The following is a 23952-nucleotide window of genomic DNA, read 5'->3' as shown; positions in this document are numbered from 1 at the left end:
TCTATCTAAAAGACACTTGTTAGAGGCAATGAATTGTATGGTGTAATTGTGTAATTGTCATTCACATGGTTTTAATGGCATATTTGTAACATAAATGGAGTGTAATGAAAGAGCCATTTCTGTCTTTTCTCACTTTTTTGGCAAGAGCACTGAATATCCCCCAAAACAGTCTCCTGGTTAGACGAAGTTCTTCCTCTGAGGCGGAGCCAAAGCCACCCCATCCATCATGCAGAGAGTAGTACTTCCTGCTCTGCTCATAATGATTGGTCAACAGCTGGGAGAGGAAGTGACCACAGTGATAAGTAGAATTATGAAAACCTGATGTATCGTTAAATATTTTTTGATTAAATGCTTTAATTTTTTATGTTTTCTCTTTAGACCTTAAGTGGCATCTTTGAGTTTTCCAACAGTTGAGGGACATCAAACACAAGATTACGCAGCAGAAATTGCAGCATGGAGGGATTCAGTTTTCTGTGGGAATAAAGTTGCACACTTGCAGTCGATAAAAAATAAGAATGGATTATAAATAAACAGACCCATACAATGTAGAATTGTTTTTACAGTAAATGAGTAAGTTAATCCACATTTAATGGCCTACTATTTGCAAAAAATCCTTAAATCAGTCACTCTTGTAACTGTATCAATCGTATTAATGACTTTTAATAAATAATAAGATCAAAAAAAAAGAAGCTATGTCTAACATCCTCACTTGCACACTGCCAGCAGACAGTCCTGTATGGCATCTCTCTGGGCCTTGGTCAGTCCACTGGCTTTAGAGAGGCTGTAGACACCCTCCAGGAGCCTGTCCACCAGCCTGGTCCAATGAGATGAGGAGTCACACAGCAGAGAGGAATACTTACTCAGCAGTGGCAGCATGGCCACACATATGTAACGATTGAGGGCCAGTGCCATGTCTGTTCCACCTAACCCCATCTGCAGAGAAAGATTTATATATTGAAGAAAAGAAATTAAAACTTTTATTCAGCAAGAATGAATTAAATGGATCAAAAGTGACAGTAAAGACTTTTACATTGTTACAAAACAATTCTATTTCAAACAAATCTGTCCATCAAGAATCCTGCAACAAAATGCATCACGATTTCCACAAAAATATTAAGCAGCACCGCTGTTTTCAACATTTACTATAATAAAAATGTTTCTTGAGCATTAAATCAGTATATTAGAATGATTTCTGAAGGATCATGTGGAACTGAAAACTGCTAAAAATTCAGCAAATAATAAATTACATTTAAAAATATCTATTTTATATATATATATATATATATATATATATATATATATATATATATATATATATATATATATATATTTTTATTTTTTTTTTTTTTTTTTTTTTTTTTTTTTTTAAATATATTAAAATAGAATACAGTGTTTAGTGTTTTACTGCATTTTGATCAAATGAATGCAGCCTTGGTGAGCATAAGTAACTTCATTCAAAAAAAACATTGAAATCTTTTGAATGGAGGTGTATATATGTATGGGGTGATTGTCATCATTAACTATGTTACAAATGTGTTCATTTGTATGTTGAGTTCTGTGTATGGTCAATGTCTTCAGTTTTGCAATTACCGGACCTGCACGTCATATGGCCTGTGTTAGGGGTGGTAGAAATTATATTTTCTTTTTCTGCTGCATTAAGACAGAGCTGTTGAAACATGTAGAACAGCTAGAGCTGCTGGAATATGTAGAATTAAGACTGCAAGTCTTTAAGACCTCCTTAACCTTTATTTTGGCGCCCATTGCAGGGTTCAAGTCTTAATTAGAGCTCCCAAACTCAAGATTTTCAGTAAATAAATGCATTACATTTCAGGTTAATTCCTCACACAAAACTATTGTTTGACTTTAAAAGACCTGAATACCATGCATGAGTTCAATGGACTGTTTTGATGATGTTTTTGGCATTTTTGGAGCTCAAGAGCTCCATTACCACTCATTTGCATTATATGGAAAATGGAACAACATACAGGTAAAACGATTCAAGAAGTAATATGGGTTTAAAACAACAAGTGGACAATATTCAAATTTGGGTGAACTTTTCCTACATGAAATGTCTGCATCCTTACAGTATCCATGTTAACAGCTGCTTGCAGGTCTGGCAGGAAACCATACTCCAGTAAACGTAGCAAGAACTGCTGGTCCTGAACTCCGTAAACTCGATCCAAAAACAGTACCATGGCTGCTTTGTGATCCGGACAAAATATCCGAGACATGTCTGGCTCGATCACTACATCATCTGAGTATGACAAGCACAAAATATTTTCAACCACCAATTAATCACTTTTTGACTTCAAATAACTGAATAAACAACTTTGCCAGCAACTCCAAAATAAATGTACTTAGTTTATTCAAAAACTGAGCACAGGCTCTCTCATTACACTGATCCCAGTTTTTAACAATCAACAATCAAATACATTTAGAAAGATAAGTTAATAGTCTGGGAAAGAATGAGTTTACATCATGTTGGTGGTGGTGGTGTGTGTGTGTGTGGTGGGGGGAGGGGGGTCGTATTTTTGATATTTAACCAAGGGATAAATTATTAGCCCTTTTATTAGGTTTATTTACCTTTATAAAGGCCAATTTTTTAACCATATTAAATGTATGCGTCGTCTTTCATGTCAAATTCTTACATTTGATAAATAAATTCAATTATAATAATAAGACACTACAGGGTTGTTACCAATCAAATCAAATAATTTACACTGCAAAATTAATGTTATTAGATTTATGTTTTAAATACATTTTTGAATATACTAATAAGAAATATAGGAAAAACTGAAATGATGCTTTTAAACATGAAACTTAAGCACCAGTAGGTGGCTACAAGTCATTTAATGAGAGTCATGAGTCATTCAGTCAACCAATTCGTTTAAAATGCTAAATCATTCAGTAACAAAACACTGCTGAGTGTTGCTTTAAGAATGCACAATAGTTATGCCGTGTTTGGTGAAATAGAACAAAAACAGTCAATATTGTGTCTAAAATGTAAATAAATTAGTATTAACTACTTGTTTATTGAACTATAAAATTAATGTAACATTTGCAATCATGATAATATTCAGGCAAATCGGCTCCCTTGATCGTGTTATGTTACTTAACTATATGATATGATATGATATAAATAAATAAAAAAACAAACAAAAATTTTTTTACCTCAGTATGTTTCTTCTGTGAGTTTCTTTATATGTGTTGTTATGCTCATTTGTTTTGAGACAGGCAGTGCAAGCCTCAACAGCGTAACCTTGTTACCAGAAATACACTGATTACACTAAATGAAATAAAATCAGAATAATTCTCGTGTTTCAATGCTTCCCTAGTTATTTTTTCTCAATTAAGTTTTAATCAGGCTACTTGTCCGGTCGGGCAAGTAAAATTCTCTTTCACATACCCCTTCAAAAATAATTCACTTGTCCCAGACAAGCAGACAAGCTTTAATGTCGAGCCCTGATGAACACTCAAACACTCACACACGCACCTGTGTTTACAATTGGTAAAGTAAAAGGAATATTTATGATGCCCTCCAGATCCTCTCTGGGAACGAGAGACCTCAAGATTGCCCTGAATCGGATGGCCTCACCTTTCCCCGCTTCTATGAGCTGCAGGCCACATATACACACAATAAAGACAACCATTAGCAAACCTTGAGGAACCTTTCAAAGCTTTAATGAAAACTGACTGGGCCTTAAAAAGCAGATAAAACCAATTAGCCCTTTCCAATTCATTCTTTCAAACACATTACGAGGCTCTTATCTAGCTTGCGGGTTTCCCAAAACACTTACATGCATCTCAGGGGCGCAGCGACCTAACAGATCGATCAGAGCAGAGTAGAAGGTCATTATGGCATATCCCATGTAGATGACATCATCATCTTCATCATCAAGCATGTCACTAAGAGTGCAGGTCAGAAAGAGACATGGCTATATGCGAGAATGAGAAAAACATAGCATAAAACTGAAACACAACACTCACAGTGTCTGGTTTGAACTGTGTGCACTGGCTGCACCGGTTTCATCCTGCTGGTGGGAAATTCTGATCGCTTCCTCCATGGTTGCGAGAAGACCATTTCCCCCTTCCCCTCGAAGAGCGGGGCCAAAGCACTCAGGTCGACGAATCAGAAGCCTCACCACCACATAGGCGTTCTCCTCAACACTCTCACCTGTATGAGGAGTACAAGCAATCAAAACCAACCGGAGGTGTTCAATTAGGTTTCACTAGGTCAAGAATCCAGATTGAAACTGATCATTACCATTGCAAAATACTGCAAAGCGCAGGAAGTCTAGATAACGTTCTCCCTCTACAGGATTCCATCCAATATCTGGGTATCCTTTGGAGACCAGCAGAGCACAACTACACAAACCACAACCTCCCAAATACTGCACAACCTGTACAAACACATTCAGAAAGACCAGACCAGAAAAAAAGAGTTCAAAATCACCAAAAGTCAGAAGGGATATAGAAGAGAGAAAAAAGCAATCAGTCAGTAAGACTTACTTTCTCCAGATCTGCCTCAGTAAGAGCAAGTGCCAGCTCGTTGTTGTCCATGACAGAAGCGGCAGCCACATCCAGAGGAGTCGATCCTCTCATTGAAGGAGACGCTGATAAGAAAAGAAGAAAAAAAAAAAAAAAAAAAATCACATTTACTTTTGTCTACTTCTTAAAAATGTTCAGGTAAGGTTTTTAAGTATTTATGGGATAAACCAGATCAGTATCACATACCAAGTCCAACATTGCTGTTGTCAAGCAGGTAGCTGAGATGATCAAACATGGCCTTCTGGTTATGGCGACTGATTCGACAGAAATAACACAGGAAACGACAGCAGTGCGCAACCATCTTAGGGAACATGATTTCCTTAATGAGGCAAAGGAATCAGTTAACAGAGGACCTCACAGGAGTGAATGAACTAAAATGTTCCACTTAATCTAATGATTAGGTTCTAATTTGTGTGGTTCAGTTATGCAACTGACATCTGACTACTGATAATCACTAAAAGTATTTGTTAGTATGATTACCTTGGATTCTCTAGCACCAAGGACATTCACCATAACTTCCATGACGGTCTCATGCATCCCCAGAGCTCTCATCAGATTAGGATGCTGATAGAAAACTTTATTGTTCATGATGTCACTACACAAGAGAAATCACAGGTCTCAAATAAAGCATAAACTGGTTTGGACATAGCAGTCCATGAAAACTGCATGATGGGATCAAAAAGTACATGAATGATCAAAAAGTAGTTATTTTGGCTGAGATGTTTAGTGCCTGATTAGAAATGCTAAATTTCCTGATAATTTACTCACCCCCATGTCATCCAAGATGTCCATGTCCTTCTTTCTACAGTCGAAAAGAAATTAAGGTTTTTGATGGAAACATTCCAGGATTTTTCTCCATATAGTGGACTTCAATGGACCACAAACGGTTGAAGGTAAAAATTACAGTTTCAGTGCAGCTTCAAAGCGTTCTACACAATCCCAGACTAGGAATAAAGGTCTTATCTAGAGAAACCATCACTCATTTTCTAAATAAAATTAAAAATGATATACGTTTTAACCATAAAATCTTGAACGACCTCTCTTCTTCTTCTCTTTTAGAATTCCGGCAGTGTAGACACTGCTAAGTCCCTCCACAGGTCAAAGTTTGAACTAATTGCTATATACTTGCACTAGCAAATTGAATATGACAATTTAGTTCAAACTTTGACCTGTTGAGGGCAGTAATACACTTGGCAGCGTCTACACTGTTGGAATTCAAATGGAGAAGAAGAGGAGAGCTAGTTCAAGATGAGCATTTATGGTTAAAACTGAGTGATGGCTTCTCTAGATAAGACCCTTATTTCTCTTCTGGGATCGCATAGAACGCTTTGAAGATGCACTGAAACTGTCATTTTGACCTTCAACCGTTTGTGGTCCATTGAAGTCCACTATATGGAGAAAAATCCTGGAATGTTTTCATCAAAAACCTTAATTTCTTTTCAACTGAAGAAAGAAGGACATGGACATCTTGGATGACATGGGGGTATGTAAATTATCAGGAAATCTTTATTTGAAAGTGAACTAATCCTTTAGTGTCTTTTAATTTACATTTTATATTGCCAAAGCTAAAATGGTCAACGCAATCATTTTTCTTTTCTTTGGGGATAGTTCACCCAAAAATGAAATTTGCTGTTAATTGTTTAGAACTGAACATTATTTACAGCATTATTACCTGTAATCCACAGCCTCTGCAAACAGTCCTGAGTGAATTCATGACAGTCTGCAGCACAAGCTTCCTATCGCATAATGACATATGCACAGGAGCACAAACATTGAGAATCTATGAAAAGTAAATCTTCCCGATTGAGCTCACACATATATAGGTTGCGGCATCAAGGGTAAACACAAGTAAGTAAAATTTTGATGAACAATACAACACGCAACGTCTTCCATCTATGTTGTAAACAAACACAGAGCTGACATCTGTCATTATGCGACAGGAATCTCTCACTCCAGGCTAATGTGAATGCGCTCAGGACAGTTTGCCAAGGCTGTGGATTAGAGGTAAAAATGTTGTAAATAACATTCAGTTTCTTGCATAGACCGATCGTTTCGCTTCTTAAGGTCTAAATGTATCAGGAGCCGCATATTCATTTTTGTTTTGTCTGCTTATGTTTTTCTGAATCTCAAAGTGATGGCACCCATTGACTTCCATTATTTGAATCACAGAGGGCCACAGTTTCAGCTAAAAATCTTCTTTACTGTTCTACTGAATAAAAAAGGACACCTATATCTTGTATGTCCTGAGGGTGAGTAAATTAACAGCAAAATTTTCATTTTTGAGTGAACTATCCCTTTAATTTCAAAGAAGGTTGACTTTCTCATGCTATTTGAAAAATTCAAGCGACAATAATAGAGTGAAACATTTAGTGCTGCATAATGACTAGTGTTTCGCTTACTATTTTTAAAAAATAACCCAGCTATCGTATCTCACCCCAGTCCTCTAATCATAAGTTCCTCTTCTTCTTTGCCCATCCTGGCCGTGAGCAATGAACGAATGCATGCTAGAGCCCACTGTAGGTTAAGAGTGTCTTCCACAGATGCCTGGCTGATACAGTAAGCCTTCTGTAGTGGAGCAGACATCTGGCCATCCAGCCCAGCATACTGTTGTAGCAGCAGGCTGAAAACAGCACGCACCAGATCAGGGTTTTCAATCGTCCCCTCCTGGGCCCAAAGGAGCATGGTTTCTGATATCAGCTGCTGCAGAGAGACTAGAAAGTGAGAGGTTTGTTTTAGCCTAGAATCACTGAAAGAAACTGTTCAGTATTACAAGTAATAAGAGGCTATATTAACACAGTTCATAATATAATGTAATTCCAATGTAAAAAATGAAAGCCAAAAGAGACTGGTAGTGTTTCCGACCAGGTTTGTTCACAATCTCCTCAGGTAGGCCAGACATTCTCCTCTTTAAATGAATTATTTTATCCACTAGGCCTTGGAGGTGATTCCTGATTGAAAGGTCATCCTCATTCTCATTACCCGAATCACTCTCTATCTTAATTCCTGAATTAAACAAAGAAAAAAATGACATGGGAATAAATGCTTCATGTATGAGAGGTCATAATGCCAGTTGATGGGTTTACAATTATGGCATTGGTTGTCCTAATTGGCTGCCTACCACAGTGGGTCATTAGATCCTGATGGAATTCCCACATCAAATCTTGGATGTCCTCTGGGCACGGACAATGCTGACATTTCTCCCGGAAGCTCAGCATCATATTTATCTGAACAGAGGAAAAAAAGAAACTCATTAGGAACAGATGAATCTGCATGAAATGAAAATTCACCCTATTTTATAGATTGTTTTGTGAACGATTCATCCATTTCAGTTTTTGTTTTTTACAAGTTGAAATTCATAATTTTTAATCAAACTGATGACTTAATCTTCAGGTGAAATTACACCCTAATGACATATACAGAATTTCTCCAATCCTTTTTTCTGTTTAAACATGAAGAGTAGTCAGGAACTCACCGTGACCTCAAACAAGTCCAAATGAGGTGCATAGACAGAAATATACAAATAGTGTATTATATCAAAAGAGTCCGCACACTCCACCAAGGATGAAAAAACATCAGATGCGAGACAAAAAAAAAAAACTTTACTGAAAAAAAGGGCAAACGTTTCGGTCACATTTGGCAGGTCACGTGTGACCGAAACGTTTGCCCTTTTTTCAGTAAAGTTTTGTTTTTTTGTCTCGCATCTGATGTTTTTTCATCCTTGGTGAAGTGTGCGGATTCTTTTGATATGATACGCTATTCTGTTTAAACATGTCTTTCTTATAATTGACTGCAAGCTTGCCTTTAGATCTGCCTGCCCTCCATCCAATAAACAACTAATGGATAGAACCAAGCTCCCACCCTAAATCTTTTCCTTTTTTTCGAAAATCCATTTCAATCAAGATGCAAAAGAAAAGATCTGTCGCTACTTCCATTACAACATGACTTTAAAAGGATAATTCATACAAAAATAAAAATGCATCTAAAAGTCATCAAAAGTTACTCAACCTCATGATTTTCCAAGCCTGTGGCTGTATGACTTTCCTCTACGGAACACAAAATAAAATATTCTGAAAAAACTTTAATTTTATTGGCTTTTTTATTAAAATATCTTCATTTGTGTTCCACATAAGAAAGTCATTCAGGTATGGAATGACAAGAAGGTGATTAAATGATGACAGAAGTATACAGTCCAATCCAGTTATCCTATGACCTCTGACCTGCTCCTGAGGGGGGGAACGGAACTCTTTAGTTTTGCGTGCAGTGAGGGCAGCAGACATGTTGAGCGCATCCATAACTTCATTGTACCGGAAGCGCTGGTTGTCTTGGAGACGACCAACAAATTCACCTGAAAATGACATTACAGCTTCTACTCTGTGACGCACCTGGCAGTCACACAAGTACTTCAGAAGGTGGCACACCTGATGAAGAGAAAAAAAACAGTCAAAAGTTTGGAATAATTAAGATTTTATAAAGATACTGGCCAAGACTTAATTTATTTGATTACAAAATACAGTAAACATTTTAATATTGTGAAATTCTGCTTTCTATTTTAATATTTTTAAATGTAATTTTAAATATTTTTATTTTTTTTATATTTTAAAATGTAATTTATTCTTGTGATGCAAAACTGAATTTTCAGCATCATTACTCCAGTCTTCAGTGTCACATGATCCTTCAGAAATCATTCTAATATGCTGATTTCGTCTTATTATCAATGTTGAAAACAGTTTTTGCTGTAGAAATCGTGACATAGTATTCAAAAATACTTTTATCCATACTCTTAATACTGTTATTCAGCAAGGACTCATTAAATTGGTTATTTTGAACATTGTTGATCAAAGAATCCTGAAAAAAAGCAACAACAATTTCAACAAAAATATCAAACAGCAAAATCGGTTTTCAGAAAACAGTTCTTTTAATTTCTAAAAATATTTCACAATATTTTTTACAGCTTTAACTGTATTTTTACTTGGTGAGCATAAGAGACATTTAAAAAATATAAGAAAAACTCTCTTCCAAACTTTTGATCAGATAAAGTAGATAATGACTAAATTGTCACTTTTGGATGAACAACCATTTTAAATGATTTGTGCCAACCTGTAATTTGACAGCTTCTGGAAGCTTCATCTGAAGAAGATTTTTCTGAGGGACATTATTCTCCCAATCTCTACCCTCCTTTTCCTCTCTTTCTCCATCATTCTCTTCAACTTTATCCATCTCCTCTGTTTTACATGTTCCTCTCATGTAACTGACTGGCAGGATGAGGCTAAACACAGCCTCCAGATCTGTCCCCTGATACACACCCATCATCAGGAGTGTGTGAAGTAAACCGATCAGAGGAACCAGCAGGAGCTCTATGCTGCCCCCTGCAGGATCCCTCACACCCTGACCAACTGCTGTCACTGCCTCCTTCAGCATTGCAATGACAACATCCTTTAATACATCCAATGGGAATTCCGGGCTGTCTTGGCGCAAATTTCTCCACAAATTCTTACTGTTATCTCCATCCATCACGTCTATTTTATAAGCTCTAATGAAGCAAGGTGATGTGAAGCGCATTCTTGGCCGCAAGGAAGTGCTGAAGTCACTTCCTGGGAATCTTTGCACTTTCCTGTTTTTTCTGAAAAGCGTAATAGACTGCGTGGCATCCGTTATGGGTACAATGTATTCATGGTTCATTGCCTGCCTGGCACTGGCATGGGCAGCGAGGTGGGTGTTGATGAGAAGGTTGTAGTAACTTATCCGCAGGTGACCTGGCATTCTAGAGCACTGCAAGGCGAACAAGAGTTGTGATTGGTCCACATGGCTGCAGAGGGCATGGCTCACATGCGTGTTTCCATTAGCAGAAAGGGCTGAGTAGAGGCGGAGGGTGTGGTCATGGAACTTCAGAAGATCACGCAATTCGGACAGTTCCAGAATGTCCACACACCTGAAAGAGAATTTTATAGTTTAGATTTATTTTATTTTTTTTAAGTTTTGTTAATTTAACAAAATTGTTTTGTGATTTAGAAGTGCATTTTTAAACAGCAGATTTTTGGAGTGGGAAATAAACAGTAAATATTCAGATTACAAAAATAAAACCAGAATTTCAGATCATACAAAGTAGGCCAAAGGTAAAGCAGGGAAAAGTAAAACAAAAAAATACAAATCTATAAAATATGCCACAAAACAATTCAATTTTGTTAATTGTCATGTTAAAAACTTAATGTACCAAACTGAAATTCAAAACTATAAAATACACCACAAAAACACTTTTGTGCATTGTCATGGTTGAAAATGTAAACTTAGAAAATTCAAATTTAAAACTATAATATGCCACAAAAGTCCATTTTGTGAAATGTCACGTCTAAAATTCTAATTGACAAAATTTCGAAGTAATATCCAAATATGACATCTCCAAAGTGTGACCTGCATCTCTGACCTGCTCTCCTCAGGTATATGCAGGGTCATGATCTGTCGGATCTGAGTGCAGTGAGCTCTCCAGCCATATCTCTCCTCCAGACGGGTCACTTCCACAGGCTGAGCGTGGTCGGGTACTCGGGTCCACCGGATAGGCGTTAATTGCTGAACACACAGTCTAGGAGGGCACTGAGGTTTTGCATTTCTTCTTTCACTCCGAAAAACTCCCGCTGATAGTGGCATCACATTCTGTGGGCAACAAAACATATAAATATAAACTGCAACAAATATAGGGAAAACTATATAGATGCAAAATACGTTTAATCTTTATTTTTTTTATATAATATAATATAATATAATATAATAATAAAGGGAGAGAATACAATTAAGTGTACACTGCCCTCCAAAAGTTTGGAAACGCCCTAGAAAAGTGGGGTTTTGGACAATATTGGCATGAATCCTTTTTAATTTATGATAATTTTGAACTGATAAGGGACAACACAAACTACGAAAACATATTTTATTACATAAACAGTTTATACATAGAAAAAACTTAAATTTTATTCATCAAAATATCCACCATTAACAGCTATCTGACCTAAACTGGATTCTAATTGGTTCATTATATTCTAAACTTAATTTGCAATCAATTGTTGAAGCTATTAAGGTGTGCTGCTGACCCAAAAATCTTTTACAAACCTGGGCCAAGTTTAAACCAGTAACCAGGTATCACAGCTGGCAAAGGGGCATGTCTGACTTTGACATGTATATATTGCCATTATTATGTAATCAAAATGTAAATTATTATTGCTGGTCTTCAATGATAATGTCAAGTTACTTTAATGTATTTGCACCAAAAAGAAAAAAATAGGATTTATGCTGATATAGTCCAAAACCTTTTGGAGGGCAGTGTACATTGGCATAAAATCTAAATATCTTATATCTAAATTATGATGTGAAATGCATATTTGTACATTTGTGTATAGAGCTATTAGAGTGCACAAGAAAGTCCAATTTGATATTGATCTGTACTCTTGTGCTGATTCAAGCCAAGCTTCAAGCTCATTTCATTGCTGGCAATGAAATGGATGTGTTGCAGGCTTGCAGCCAATTTTAAGAAAACTGATACTGCATTCAAGGAGGCATTGCTGGCAATGAAATTCTTTTAAAGCTTGCAAGGGCACCCATTGGGCTGAAATGGGCACTTTTTCAAGGATTTATTTGGTCTGGCAATAGTGAACAGAACTGATGTATCGGTGTACCTTGATACGTCCCAGCTCAAACTGGAAGACATCAGGACTGGTGGGTTTAGCAAATACAGCAGGGAAGAGCTTGGTGCCAGGTTCCACCTACAAATGGAGAGACATCGCTGAAGTCAAAGTAAAATAAATGCTAACATCTAAAGCAAAACATATGAATGAGGCTAATTTTGTAATATACATTTTGTTGAAAGTGCTTTGTTGTGGCTGAAATCGAGTCAAAGTCGATATATGCTTTGCACTTTTATGGTAAGATTATTACACTAATATATAACCTGAATGATACAATAATGATAGGTAAAATATGATAAGCTAAATATTTGAACTGCAATGTCACCACTTTTGACTTTGATGTTTACCTGGTAGTATGTCGCAAACTCCTTGCCATTAGCGGTGAATGTCAGGAGCCCTGTTGCTGTGTCAACCAGACAGCCAATCTCCAGGCTACTGCTGTTGCGACTGTGAGACAGACTACTGCCCTCTGCTGCACATACCATGTAACAGCTGCTACGCTTGACACTAACAAATACAAATTATAAACTAACAGATATGTACATACACACCAGTATTATTTATATAATATTAAAGTATGTATTCATTTTTTAAATGAGCTTTTATTTTTTATTATTATTATTATTATTGTTTTAAAGATACAGCATCTTTTAGAGGCCCCATGAGTCCTACCTCTCATGTACTTTGCCCCATTCATCCCCAAGAGTGACTGTGACTGTGCAAATGCTGTCCAGGTCAAAGGTCACATCATGATGGTGAAACTTAGAAGTTACCCATCCGACCCAAACGTAAGAGGGCTCCTGACTGAAGGGGATCCTCACAGAGTAATAATACTGCAGTGGGAAAGACAAGATGAGATTATGTTAAACCCACCCAAGTCACAAGGTCCCATTCAGTGATCCATAAACAAATGGATCAATAAAAAAAGGGGTTATTGTTTACCGTAGTGCAGTGAACGAGGCAGTTGTCTTCATCTTTCTCAATGGCCAGCACATCCTCCAAGAGACGAGCTGATGAGTGACTTGTGTTTAACTCTGTTTTCTTCTTCAGCAGAAACCTGCAGTCACCAATTGATGCAGGCAGGGCTTGACATTAAGTAAAACATTTTTGCTCACCAGCCACTGTGTCTAGTGGTTGTCCAAAGTTACTAGCCACTCAGCATTTTCACTGGCCACAATTTTGACATCAATGCCATAGGGGAAAACTGCCATATAGATTTTTTTTAATATTATCTCATAATAATTTGGCAGCAGATATATTAGGCTACTTCAAGACCTGACACACAGATTCATTATATTACACATGCGTTTTCTTTCTCAACTGTTTATGTTCACTTAAAGGTGCCATAGAATGAGTGTTCGCTCGGAGAAGACAACTCACTAAAAAGTATACGAGAAGAAGGGATGAGGTGACGTCTGTAGGGACAGCGGTACAAGTTCTAAATCAACGCTAAATTATGGTAAGGCAAAAGGTCTAAGCCACCGGAGTCCGATTTAAGTAATAATATATAATAAAAAGGAAGAGGGGAAAACATGCAAAAGATAAAGGCATGTATGCAGCTTACTCATATCGTAATAATAGTAGGCAAATAATAAAATATGGCCTATCACTTATGTTATGTTGCTTGCTATGCTGTTACACATTGGCCAACAATATTCATTTTTCTGTCCAACTAGTTTAACCAGACAGTAAAATGTGATTTTTTAAACAAACGTAATAGCCTACTTTAATATTTTACTGTAAAGTTGTGCAATTTTTTTAGGATTTATGGTATTTTGTGTTATTTATTTGCCTCAATTTGTAATAAATGAAGTATATACATTTATATAAAATAGCAAAATTTTATGTTAAATCCACTTTAATAAAGATCTACATTTCTAAATTTCATTCATAGTGATAGACATGAAAAATGTGCCTGGGTTTAGTGGACGATTACTGCCATCTACTGGAAAGCAAACACTTAATTAAATTAAAATTAAAATAACATGAATTTTTAACTACAGCCACTAGATGGCTAGATAATTAATCATTGGTGCACATTATAAAATCATTATAACTATAAAAATAACTCTATATCAAATTTTAGCATTTTCTGTACTATCATTTGTACTATCATGGGTATTTGAAGATATTTTTGAAAAATACAATTATTTACAAGGCTGTAGAGAACAGTGCACTATTGCAGGCTTATAGGTTTTAATTACATTATTTTAATATAGTCAGTCGTGAATTAAAGTGGGCTGGTCTAAGGCATGAAACTCCAGGGCTGAAAATGAGTCCCAATCCAGCCCTGCCTCAAAATGGATCTTTACAAAGTGTCCGTCATGCAGCATAACCGATATGCAAGTATAGTATTTATTTGGATTTTTACATTTGATTCTGAAAGAGTTTGAGGCTATGCTCCGTGGCCAACGGGCTAAAGCTAACAAGTAGCAAGTGATTAATAATGAAAATAACGACGGCTCTTGTCTCCGTGAATACAGTAAGAAACAATGGTAACTTTCACCACATTTAACAGTACATTAGCAACATGCTAATGAAACATTTAGAAAGACAATTTACAAATATCACTAAAAATATCATGTTATCATGGATCATGTCAGTCATTATTGCTCCATCTGCCATTTTTTGCTGTTGTCCTTGCTTGCTTACCTGCATAAAGTCTGATGATTCAGCTGTGCACAGATCCAGACTTTAATACTGCCTTGTCTAATGCCTTGAACATGGGCTGATATATGCAAAAGTTGGGGGCATACATATTAATGATCCCGACTGTTGCGTCACAGTCTGTGTTATGTTGAGATTCGCCTGTTCTTCGGAGGTCTTTTAAACAAATGAGATTTACATAAGAAGGAGGAAACGTACTCGGTTACTAACGTAACCTCGGTTCCCTGAGATATGGAACGAGTACTGCTTATGGGAAAGGTCTCCTTTTTCCCCGTTACTGAAGCCTTTTTCAATAACGCAGTGTAACTGCATCGTAATTGGTTCACTCATAGACAAGTTGTTGAACCAATGACGGCGCAGCATAGCTGCGCGACCTATGGCGACAGAGCGCGCGAATATTCCCGCCGAAATGGGCGGGGTTTAGGGCTATATAAGCGGGCGTTTCGCCATAGGATTTCAGGTCATTCAACTGAAGCGACGACACTGAAGCCGCAGCCTCGTGGCATGTAACGCAGTACTCGTTCCGTATCTCAGGGAACCGAGGTTACGTTAGTAACCGAGTACGTTCCCTTTCGATACTTCACTCGTATGGGGAACGAATTCAACCGTGCCGTGCCACGGCAGGGAACGACTGGACTTGTCTTGAGCACCGTGAGGGAACCAGAGGACAAGTGAGAAGGCCGGAGCCGTCGAACCCTCGTTACACTACAAAAAGGTAGTTAACTCCCAGAGTGGCATGAAGCAGATACTGTATCTCAGACAGTATCTGAGATATGTCACACTCCACTGGGTCTATGTTGCGTGTAGAACAACAGTCAACAAAGACTGACCATTTCTGGCCGTAGAGGCGTCTCGTGGACGGAGCTCTCGCCTGAGAAATGGTATTCAGCACGTCCCCGGGGAGGTTAGCAGGCTCCCGTCGAGGGACCAGAGGTGCAGAGCCCAGAGTTCTGGCTGGGGATGCCAAATCGTCCTGTTCGCCTGAGAGAGGAGGTCCCGTCTCAGGGCGATCGGCCACAGAGCTTTTGTGGAAAGTCTGAACAGCTCTGAGGACCAAACTTGGCTCCTCCAGAGCGGGGCCACCAGGAGGACTCTGTGCTTGTCTTCCCTGATTCGTCTGATGACCTGTGGGATCAGAGCGATCGGGGGAAAAGCGTAAAGGAGGGTGCTGGGCCAGACATGGGCCATCTGTCTCAGTGGTGAAAGCGCCGCGTTCATGCACTTGGTAAAAGTGCGAGGAGCTAGGGACAGTCCGAATGGAAGGACCGTATATTGGTAAGCCACACCCTCGAACGCTAATCTCAAGAATCGCCTGTGATGGGGGGCTATCTGGATGTGAAAGTATGCATCTTTCAGGTCCAGCGAGCAGAACCAGTCAGGGCAAACCTGCGCGAGGATCTGCTTCAGCGTTAGCATCTTGAACTTCCGTCTTATGAGGGAGAGGTTCAAGAGCCTGAGATCTAAGATGGGTCTGAGACCACCATCTTTTTTGGGAACTAGAAAATAACGGCTGTAGAACCCCGAATTGCTCTCTGAGGGGTAGACTATTTCTATAGCTCCTTTCCTCAGAAGAGACGTGACTTCGGCTCGGAGGACATGAACGTCATCCGTGTTGACTGAAGTCTGAAGCACCCCGCTGAAGCACGGGGGCCTTCGGGCGAACTGAAGCGAGTAGCCTCGACTTATGGTTCCCAGAACCCAGCTTGCCACTCCAGCATATTCATAGTGTTTGCTATAAGAATAGCGTTTTGCATGGACACAGCACTGGGCCCAGTTAGCACAACACTGAACATATCTCCCACGCCCGGAGCTGAACGAGGCAGAGGGGGGGGGTGGAACGAAAGAGCTTTTGGGGTGGTCCAGCCGTGGCGAGACTTTGCCCCATCCTCTTCCTTCCTGAAACATCAGGAGGGCTTACGAGGTGTCGGGTCCAGCTTAATCTTAGGCCGGGGTCCCTGACGTTGCCTCGGGAAGGAGGAGCGCTTATGATGGCGCTGTTCCTTTGGTGGTGCTGCCTGAGAGGTAGAGGGGGCAGGTTTGTTCTGCTGAGCCGGCGCAGACTTGGGGCGGCTGGAAGCAGCCGTGGAGCTAGAGCGTTTAGGCAGGAAGTGTCGCATAGCCTGAGACGACTTTTGTGCTGCAGTAAAACGCTCCGTAAAGCCCTCTACTGCTGGCCCGAAGAGACCAGAAGGAGAGACCGGGGCATCCAAAAAGGCCGTCTTGTCCATCTCCTTAATCTCGGTCAGGTTGAGCCACAAATGGCCCTCAAGCACGACCAGGCTGGCCATGGATCGTCCAATGGCCTGAGCTGTGGCCTTTGTGGCACGCAGGGCTAAGTCAGTGGTGCTGCGGAGGTCATGGAAGGCAGGTGCATCGACGCCGGACTCATCCAGAGAATGGAGGAGCTTCGCTTGAAACACCTGGAGAATAGCCATGGCATGCAGCGCTGAGGTAGCCTGGCCCGTGGACATATATGCTCTGCCAGCCAGGGCAGAAGTGGTCCTGCAGGGCTTGGATGGAAGGGCCCTCTTAGTTTTCCAACCCACAGAGGTGAGCCGCCACCGCTTCATCCAGGGGCGGTAGATGCTCGTAACCCTTCTCTTCAGAGCCATCCACAGAGGTGAGAGCTGAATAATGCGTAGTACATAGGCGGGCAGAATACGGGGCACGCCACGACTTCGTCAGCTCTTTGTGAACCTCTGGGAAAAACGGTGCGGCGCGTTGACGAGGGGCCTGGCGGGAACCCGGCAGGAACCACTCATCGAGCCTGATCCGTGATGGCTCCTCTGGCGGAGCCCATTCGAGGTCCAAAACCCCTACTGCTTTCGAGAGGATGCGAAAGAGCTCGGCATCCATACCCGGCTTGCAGTCAATGGGCTCCAGCGAGGGAAGGCGGGCGGGGTCAGAATCACCGGCCCAACCTTCGGTTTCAGAGGCCGCGAGAGACATGGAGTCATCAAGCGGCTCGTCCTCAGAACCGCCAAAAGAGATGAGGTTGCTCGAATCTGCCGAGGGACGCAGCTCAGGGCGGGAGAACAGGACGGGGGACTGCTCTCTCGGGGGAGAGGGTGAGGCACGCGGGGAAGCCGGCGTGACGTCATCCAACTCCGTGCACTGGGCCGCTCTGCCCCGCTGTCTCTTCCTAGCCGGCTCGCGGGAGGAAGAAGACGGGAGGGCGCGAGCGGCGAGTGTTGGCGTGGGATTGCACGTATTGTGCATAATTTTACTCCGGATGATTATTATTGGAGTTGGCCCAACACCAATAATAATCATCCGGAGCACATGAAACAAGTGAGGGGAGGCGGGTTTGTGTGTCAACTCACTGTCGGAGAGATGAGAGAGCAAGAAAACGCATGGGTCTATGCTGTGGAAAATGAATATTGGAAGTGTTTCAGATATTTCAGTATCAATATGTATCGAAAAATCAATATTTTTGATATAAATCTATATTTTTTGCACTTAGTTTATTATTTCAGATGCCTTTTTAAAAGACTACAATTGAAAAATGTATATATTTAATTCAACCCAGCAGAAGTGGCTAGTAGGACTGACTGCGTTACATGACACTGCTGAAATCCACCTGCATTTGGCTGTTGGCGGGTTTTAATGTCAATCCCTAGATACAGGTATTTAAAGACAATTTCAGTCAATAGTTTCTTCTCCTTAGATTAATGATGTTAGTTCAATAGTGTTTGGTGTTCTAGAACCAAAAGTGAACAAGGAGGAGTGAAATAAACTTACCGCTGTTTGAGTCTGGATGGCTTCTCCTGACTGTGGTCCTTGTGATAACTGAGTTCATCTCTTGATCCTGCGTATCTGTGAGCTTTCATCAGTAACTCAAAGTCAGACTCTGCTTCTCCTTCCTCTGGATCTTTGAGGTGGCACACCACACCGCTGCTGGGGGGCACAGTGCCCTCGCTGGGGCCAGAGAAAACCTGTGCACACTCGACTGGCATGCTCAGACGGTAAAATCCAACATAGCTTGTGCCTCTTTCCTGCTGCCCAAAAAACCTCTGTGTTACTTTCAGACATGGAGTGTTGTCAACCGTTTCAACATGAATCACCTGGGTAGAAATTTGAACATTATAGAACATTGTATGAGACCTTAAAATAATTCAGGTTGCAACAACTAAGAAATTTAAAAAGGAAATATAATGAATGAAAATAATAAAACAAAATAAATATTTTGTATAAAATATGTTTGTACAGTACTATCCACATATACATATTATATATATATATATATATATATATATATATATATATATATATATATATATATATATATATATATATATAAATGTTAAATTAAATTAAATTAAATTAAAAACAAGTGCTCAGTTTATCAGCAAAAACATTATGTAATATAATAAAATATGATATGATAATAATTATGTAAATTAACTAACCTGTATGTTAGGATGATCACCAGGTATAGGAATGAACAAAGGCTCTCTCCAGCTCATCCAAAGAGGTAGATCTTTGCTCATGTTCAGACCAAAGGGCTGGTATCCCTCTTGTAGGCCACAAACACCGAAGTATCTTAGTGAGTCAACCTTACGACCCAAATTTAGACGACCCACCTGGTTTATCCCTATACTACAAACAGGCAGGAAACCTGAAAGAATTTATCAAAGAGAGAAATGTATGTTATATAAAGCAAAAGAAAAAAATATATATATTGCATGTCAAATTGGAATATGACCACAGAGAACTTACCATCAGATATATTAAAGTCTTTTACAGCCAGTTCAGAACCTCGACTGTTTAGCAGTAGCTCTCCATTAAGAGTAACCATCATAGTGCATGTAGTCAGGTCCAACAAACAGCCAATTACATCCCCCCTCTTCCAGCGGCCACCCAATTGCTCTTTCCCACCATGCCACCACTGCCCCTAAAACATGCAGTGAGATAAACAAAAATGATATTGCCTATTTTTTTATTTTTATTTTATGATCTTTAATTGTTCCTAAAGGCCTCTCAATATATTGCCAATATATAGTCAGTATATGATCTCAGTAAAATTTGCTTTGACATAATAAATGATCACTGAAATACCTTAGAACCATCAAACACGAAGGCCCGATCATCTGACCCAAGATCCACATCAGGTTTACATCCAGGTCGTGCCCAGCCCACTCTCATCTGTCCATCAGTTACGGCCTCAAACTCAAAGTACCATTTGCCATATTGCACTGCAAAGGCCTGCTCCAGACGGAAAATCCGAAATCTCTCTGCAGCCACAGACTTAATATCGCTACTTGAGGCTATGGGAGACAAAAACAAAACAATGTTCATGATGATTTACATACACTACCATTCAAAAGTTTTGGCTTGGTAAGAATTTTTTTTTTTTTTTTTTATGTTTTTGAAAGCTGTCTCTTCTGCTCACCAAGGCCACATTTATTTGAGTGAATAAAGTAAAAACAATAATCGAGCGCAGCGTTAGTTCAGTCAGGCCACGTAGGCATAGTGCCGCGACCAGCTGACGCGGTCAGCTGTCAAATCGCTCCAATCATTACCATTCTCCTATTAGACACGGGACATATATACGTGGCATCGCTGCTCGGTAAGTATGCTCAAACTGCTCGCAACCCTCCCTCCCTCCCCATTATAAGCAAGAACATATTACAGCGCACCTTCTGGTTGTCGTTTTCTTTGCTCCAGATCACTACCTTTAAGTCAATAATGCTTCAAGTCCCGGCCGGCATGGACCTCACTGCTGAGAGACACTCATCCTCATAACCAAGCTACAGTATAGACGTCCTACTGCCATATCTACATGATACTACGTTCACTCTTAAAGACATTACTAGTGTCTTAATTGTCTGTGTTTTCCAAGCTGATGGTTCCGGGGGGTTAATGTTAAAGCTCTTGTATGTCCAATTAATTTTGGAGCAAGAACCCCCGTAAGGAACCATACCGCCAAAGATAATTGTGTTCAATAAACTCAGTAACTTGCCAAAGTGGTCCTGTCTGAAATATTGTTAAATATAATTAATATAACTGTTGAAATAATATAACTGTTTTATATTTTAATAGATTTTAAAATGTGATGTATTTCTGTGTTGGCAAAGCTAATTTTTTTGCATCATTACTTCAGTCTTCAGTGTCACATGATGCCTCAGAAATTCAAATTCATTCCTTCACAGTTCAAAATGGCTGTGCTGCTTAAAATTAAATTAAATTTTTCCTTACAAATCTTTAATGAAAATCAATTTAAATGAATTTAAATGAAAATCTTTAATTTCGATCAATTTTGATCAATTTAATGCATCCTTACTGAATAAAAATATTAATTTCTTTTTAGAAAAATCTTAGTGACAACAAACTTTGTAAACAAATGTACGAGGACAGAACATTTAAAATGATCAAAATATTAAGCCTACAGTATATTAACATTTATTGTATTTCTACAAACAACTGTAAAACAACTACTGCAAACAAATAAAATCAAAGCATTTGTGCAATAAGTAAACTTTGTAAATAAGTTTGAAATGTAACCAACTGTCCAAATGACAATTCTTCAGACTATACTGTCAAAAATGGATAATGTTCCCACCATGTTCTTGCTCCAGCGGCTCCACAGTGTATCCAAACCCAAGAAGAGTACCCAGAGCATCCCTCATGGCATCTCTTCCAGCCTGTTTGTTCTTTTCATCCAATAGGGAAAATGGCACTAGTTGGGTACTTCTCTTAGATTTTACATCCTGAAACAAAGAGATACAATATACACTGAAAAACTATAATTTTTCCACATTACACACACATCAAATTCAATGAAAGAAGTTGGAGATATACCACTTGCAAGTACTATAGATGGACACATTTGGCATTTGCATTCCATTGATGAAAAAGATCACATTTATATTGTTTGATTTCAATAAAATATTAATTTCCACCTGCTGTGGTCCAAAGCTCCAGCCCTGCCTGATGCGCCCTCTGGCCCAGATGTTGTGTTCATTCTCAGCCAGTTTTTCTACCAGCTCTTCCTGAGAAGCTGTTAGCACAATACGGGACTGATCTACAGGGGCTGGTTTATATCCGTTCCATAACTCATACCTGGGGAGGTGATGTAATTAGGATTCATTTAAACAGCACTTTTCACTGTTGCATTGTTCACTGTAAAATTCAGGTGTCTTGTGAGGAATTTTATTTTGATATACTTATTTGAAAGGCGAACATATTTCACATTCTTCTCGGCATGTTCATCAGAGAGTCCAATATGGACACCAAAAGCCAGAAGAGTCCTTCCAGAACACAAAAGGAAGCATGATTAATAATGGAGAGCTAATTAACAGTATACTGTATTAGGCACAATAATCCATGGCATACCTGAGGAAGTCCTCAGATGACTGAAGGTTATGAATTCGCTCCTGATCTGGAAGTTTGGAAAACTCAACTAGACATGTGTGTACTTTTTTGCTCTCATCTTTAACCTAGGAGAAGAGAAACAGTTTTCAATATGCTTCAGAATGAGATGGAGCAACTGAATGGACGTTACTTATGGCGTTTTCAGACCTGTAGATTGTTTACTTTGTTTCAAAAGTAGATTTTTGTTTTTGTTTCCAAACCATTGTCATTGCTTAACCATGCCATTCTGTGCCAATCCGGACCAACCATGCTGAGAATTCCACATACAGTATGTGTGTTTGTATATATTTAAATATATATAAAATAAAATATATATAATTTGCCTGTTAGAGTGGGAATCAAGGCTTCATCATGAAAGCATATCCTGTTTTGAAGAATTGCAATTAGATGACATTTAGGGATGAAGATGATTTCTTTGGTTTTCAACTGCAATAACTACTGTGCTCAACCACAGAATCCGACACTGCGACTTTTTATATAACACAAACACATTTCCAATTATGAATTATGATACAGCTTCATTTTCGGTTGTGTCAAGACCACCTCATTCAGTTGATTTTGGACTGATTGTTTTGGTGTGGATACAAGCATGATTGCCATGTTTATATATGCCTACACTAACTGAACTAAGAGAGAAAACACATCAGTTTTTGAAACAAAAGCTCCAAGTGAGCCAGGTGTGAAAATGCCCTTACATACTTACAGGTCCATAGTTCCAGCCCTGCTCTATTTTGTCAATAAGCCAGAGTTCATGAAGATTTTCTGCTAATCTTTCTCTGATCTGCTCCAGCTGTGGAGGATATTCAACCTGACAAGATACAGAGTTGAGCGCAGGGGTGTCAGACACTCATACAAGTTGATGCAAAACAGATGGTGGCTTAAAATAACTGTGCTGTACTGATGCTAAATTTTAAATAATCAGCATGTACTTAAAATTGAAAGTACCTGGCTGGAATCCACTGGAATGGGGGTAAAGGTCACTGGGCTAATAGGTACCACAGGGCCTAAGAGGTCACGTTGGCCCTCAGTGTGATTCCGTGTGAGTTCCTGACACAGTTCCAGCTTGCAGCAGGATTTGGGGAGGAGAGCTTCAGCACAAGGAGAGAAACCAGCAGGAGGAAGAAACCTAAACTCCCCCTGTCGACCTCCAAACATCACACGCACCCTGATGGGAAAATAAATTCAGACATTATTTAAGCTTTCACATTGTCTTATGTGTCAACATTTAAATGGTGAGTTTGGTATAATATAAATGAGGTAGAACTCAAAAAGCAAACCTACAAGTAACACAAGAAAAAATCAAAAACCATTCAAAGGCAACTCACTGCACTCCAGCTGAGAAGCTGACTACTGGGAACAGCAGCCCATCCACAGTGAAGTTCTCCAGCATGCCTTGAACTGGCTGTCCATTGACCCGAAAGGAGATGCAGGTTGCACTAAGGTCAAGACAGCAACTAATGACATCATCCTCCCTTAGCAAGTGCTGATTGGGTGAGGTGACCTTCCGACCTACACCTCCTAGGAAAGAATACACAAATAGTGTTTAGATTTCACTAGGCTACATTTATTTGATAAAAATACAGAAGAAAATGTTATATATATATATATATATATATATATATATATATATATATATATATATATATATAGTGACATTTATTACAATTTAAAATAACTGTTTTCTATTTTAATC

The 23952-nt window shown here is 39.2% G+C and overlaps 1 protein-coding gene across 12 annotated transcripts in view; it reads right to left on the bottom strand.

Moving 5' to 3' along the window:
- The window catches only part of ryr2b (ryanodine receptor 2b (cardiac)), a 123103-nt gene that overhangs the window by 87793 nt on the left and 11358 nt on the right, over nucleotides 1–23952 (bottom strand). For 11 of the 12 annotated variants that reach the window (XR_010892570.1, XR_010892573.1, XR_010892572.1 and 8 more), the window contains 32 exons: nucleotides 23585–23777; nucleotides 23205–23424; nucleotides 22963–23067; nucleotides 22221–22324; nucleotides 22052–22135; nucleotides 21788–21947; nucleotides 21448–21595; nucleotides 19944–20152; nucleotides 19605–19779; nucleotides 19295–19503; nucleotides 18627–18949; nucleotides 13161–13275; nucleotides 12891–13051; nucleotides 12566–12725; nucleotides 12210–12296; nucleotides 10970–11196; nucleotides 9646–10477; nucleotides 8766–8966; nucleotides 7667–7772; nucleotides 7411–7551; nucleotides 6983–7259; nucleotides 5029–5143; nucleotides 4735–4867; nucleotides 4510–4613; nucleotides 4265–4400; nucleotides 3988–4174; nucleotides 3798–3906; nucleotides 3494–3614; nucleotides 2085–2254; nucleotides 710–933; nucleotides 381–471; nucleotides 134–274 (listed from right to left, as the gene is read on the bottom strand). Coding sequence is in view for 6 of the 12 variants with exons in the window: in XM_067368492.1 (XP_067224593.1) it covers nucleotides 134–274; nucleotides 381–471; nucleotides 710–933; nucleotides 2085–2254; nucleotides 3494–3614; nucleotides 3798–3906; nucleotides 3988–4174; nucleotides 4265–4400; nucleotides 4510–4613; nucleotides 4735–4867; nucleotides 5029–5143; nucleotides 6983–7259; nucleotides 7411–7551; nucleotides 7667–7772; nucleotides 8766–8966; nucleotides 9646–10477; nucleotides 10970–11196; nucleotides 12210–12296; nucleotides 12566–12725; nucleotides 12891–13051; nucleotides 13161–13275; nucleotides 18627–18949; nucleotides 19295–19503; nucleotides 19605–19779; nucleotides 19944–20152; nucleotides 21448–21595; nucleotides 21788–21947; nucleotides 22052–22135; nucleotides 22221–22324; nucleotides 22963–23067; nucleotides 23205–23424; nucleotides 23585–23777 (5768 nt within the window). In the remaining 6 variants the exon portion in view is untranslated. The remainder of the gene's footprint in view (nucleotides 1–133; nucleotides 275–380; nucleotides 472–709; nucleotides 934–2084; nucleotides 2255–3493; nucleotides 3615–3797; nucleotides 3907–3987; nucleotides 4175–4264; nucleotides 4401–4509; nucleotides 4614–4734; nucleotides 4868–5028; nucleotides 5144–6982; nucleotides 7260–7410; nucleotides 7552–7666; nucleotides 7773–8765; nucleotides 8967–9645; nucleotides 10478–10969; nucleotides 11197–12209; nucleotides 12297–12565; nucleotides 12726–12890; nucleotides 13052–13160; nucleotides 13276–18626; nucleotides 18950–19294; nucleotides 19504–19604; nucleotides 19780–19943; nucleotides 20153–21447; nucleotides 21596–21787; nucleotides 21948–22051; nucleotides 22136–22220; nucleotides 22325–22962; nucleotides 23068–23204; nucleotides 23425–23584; nucleotides 23778–23952) is intronic. The other variant, XM_067368493.1, reaches the window with a different exon arrangement.

This window comes from Chanodichthys erythropterus, chromosome 18 (genome assembly GCF_024489055.1).
Source record: "Chanodichthys erythropterus isolate Z2021 chromosome 18, ASM2448905v1, whole genome shotgun sequence".
NCBI lineage: Eukaryota > Metazoa > Chordata > Actinopteri > Cypriniformes > Xenocyprididae > Chanodichthys > Chanodichthys erythropterus.
This window is presented reverse-complemented; position numbering and strand designations above follow the sequence as displayed.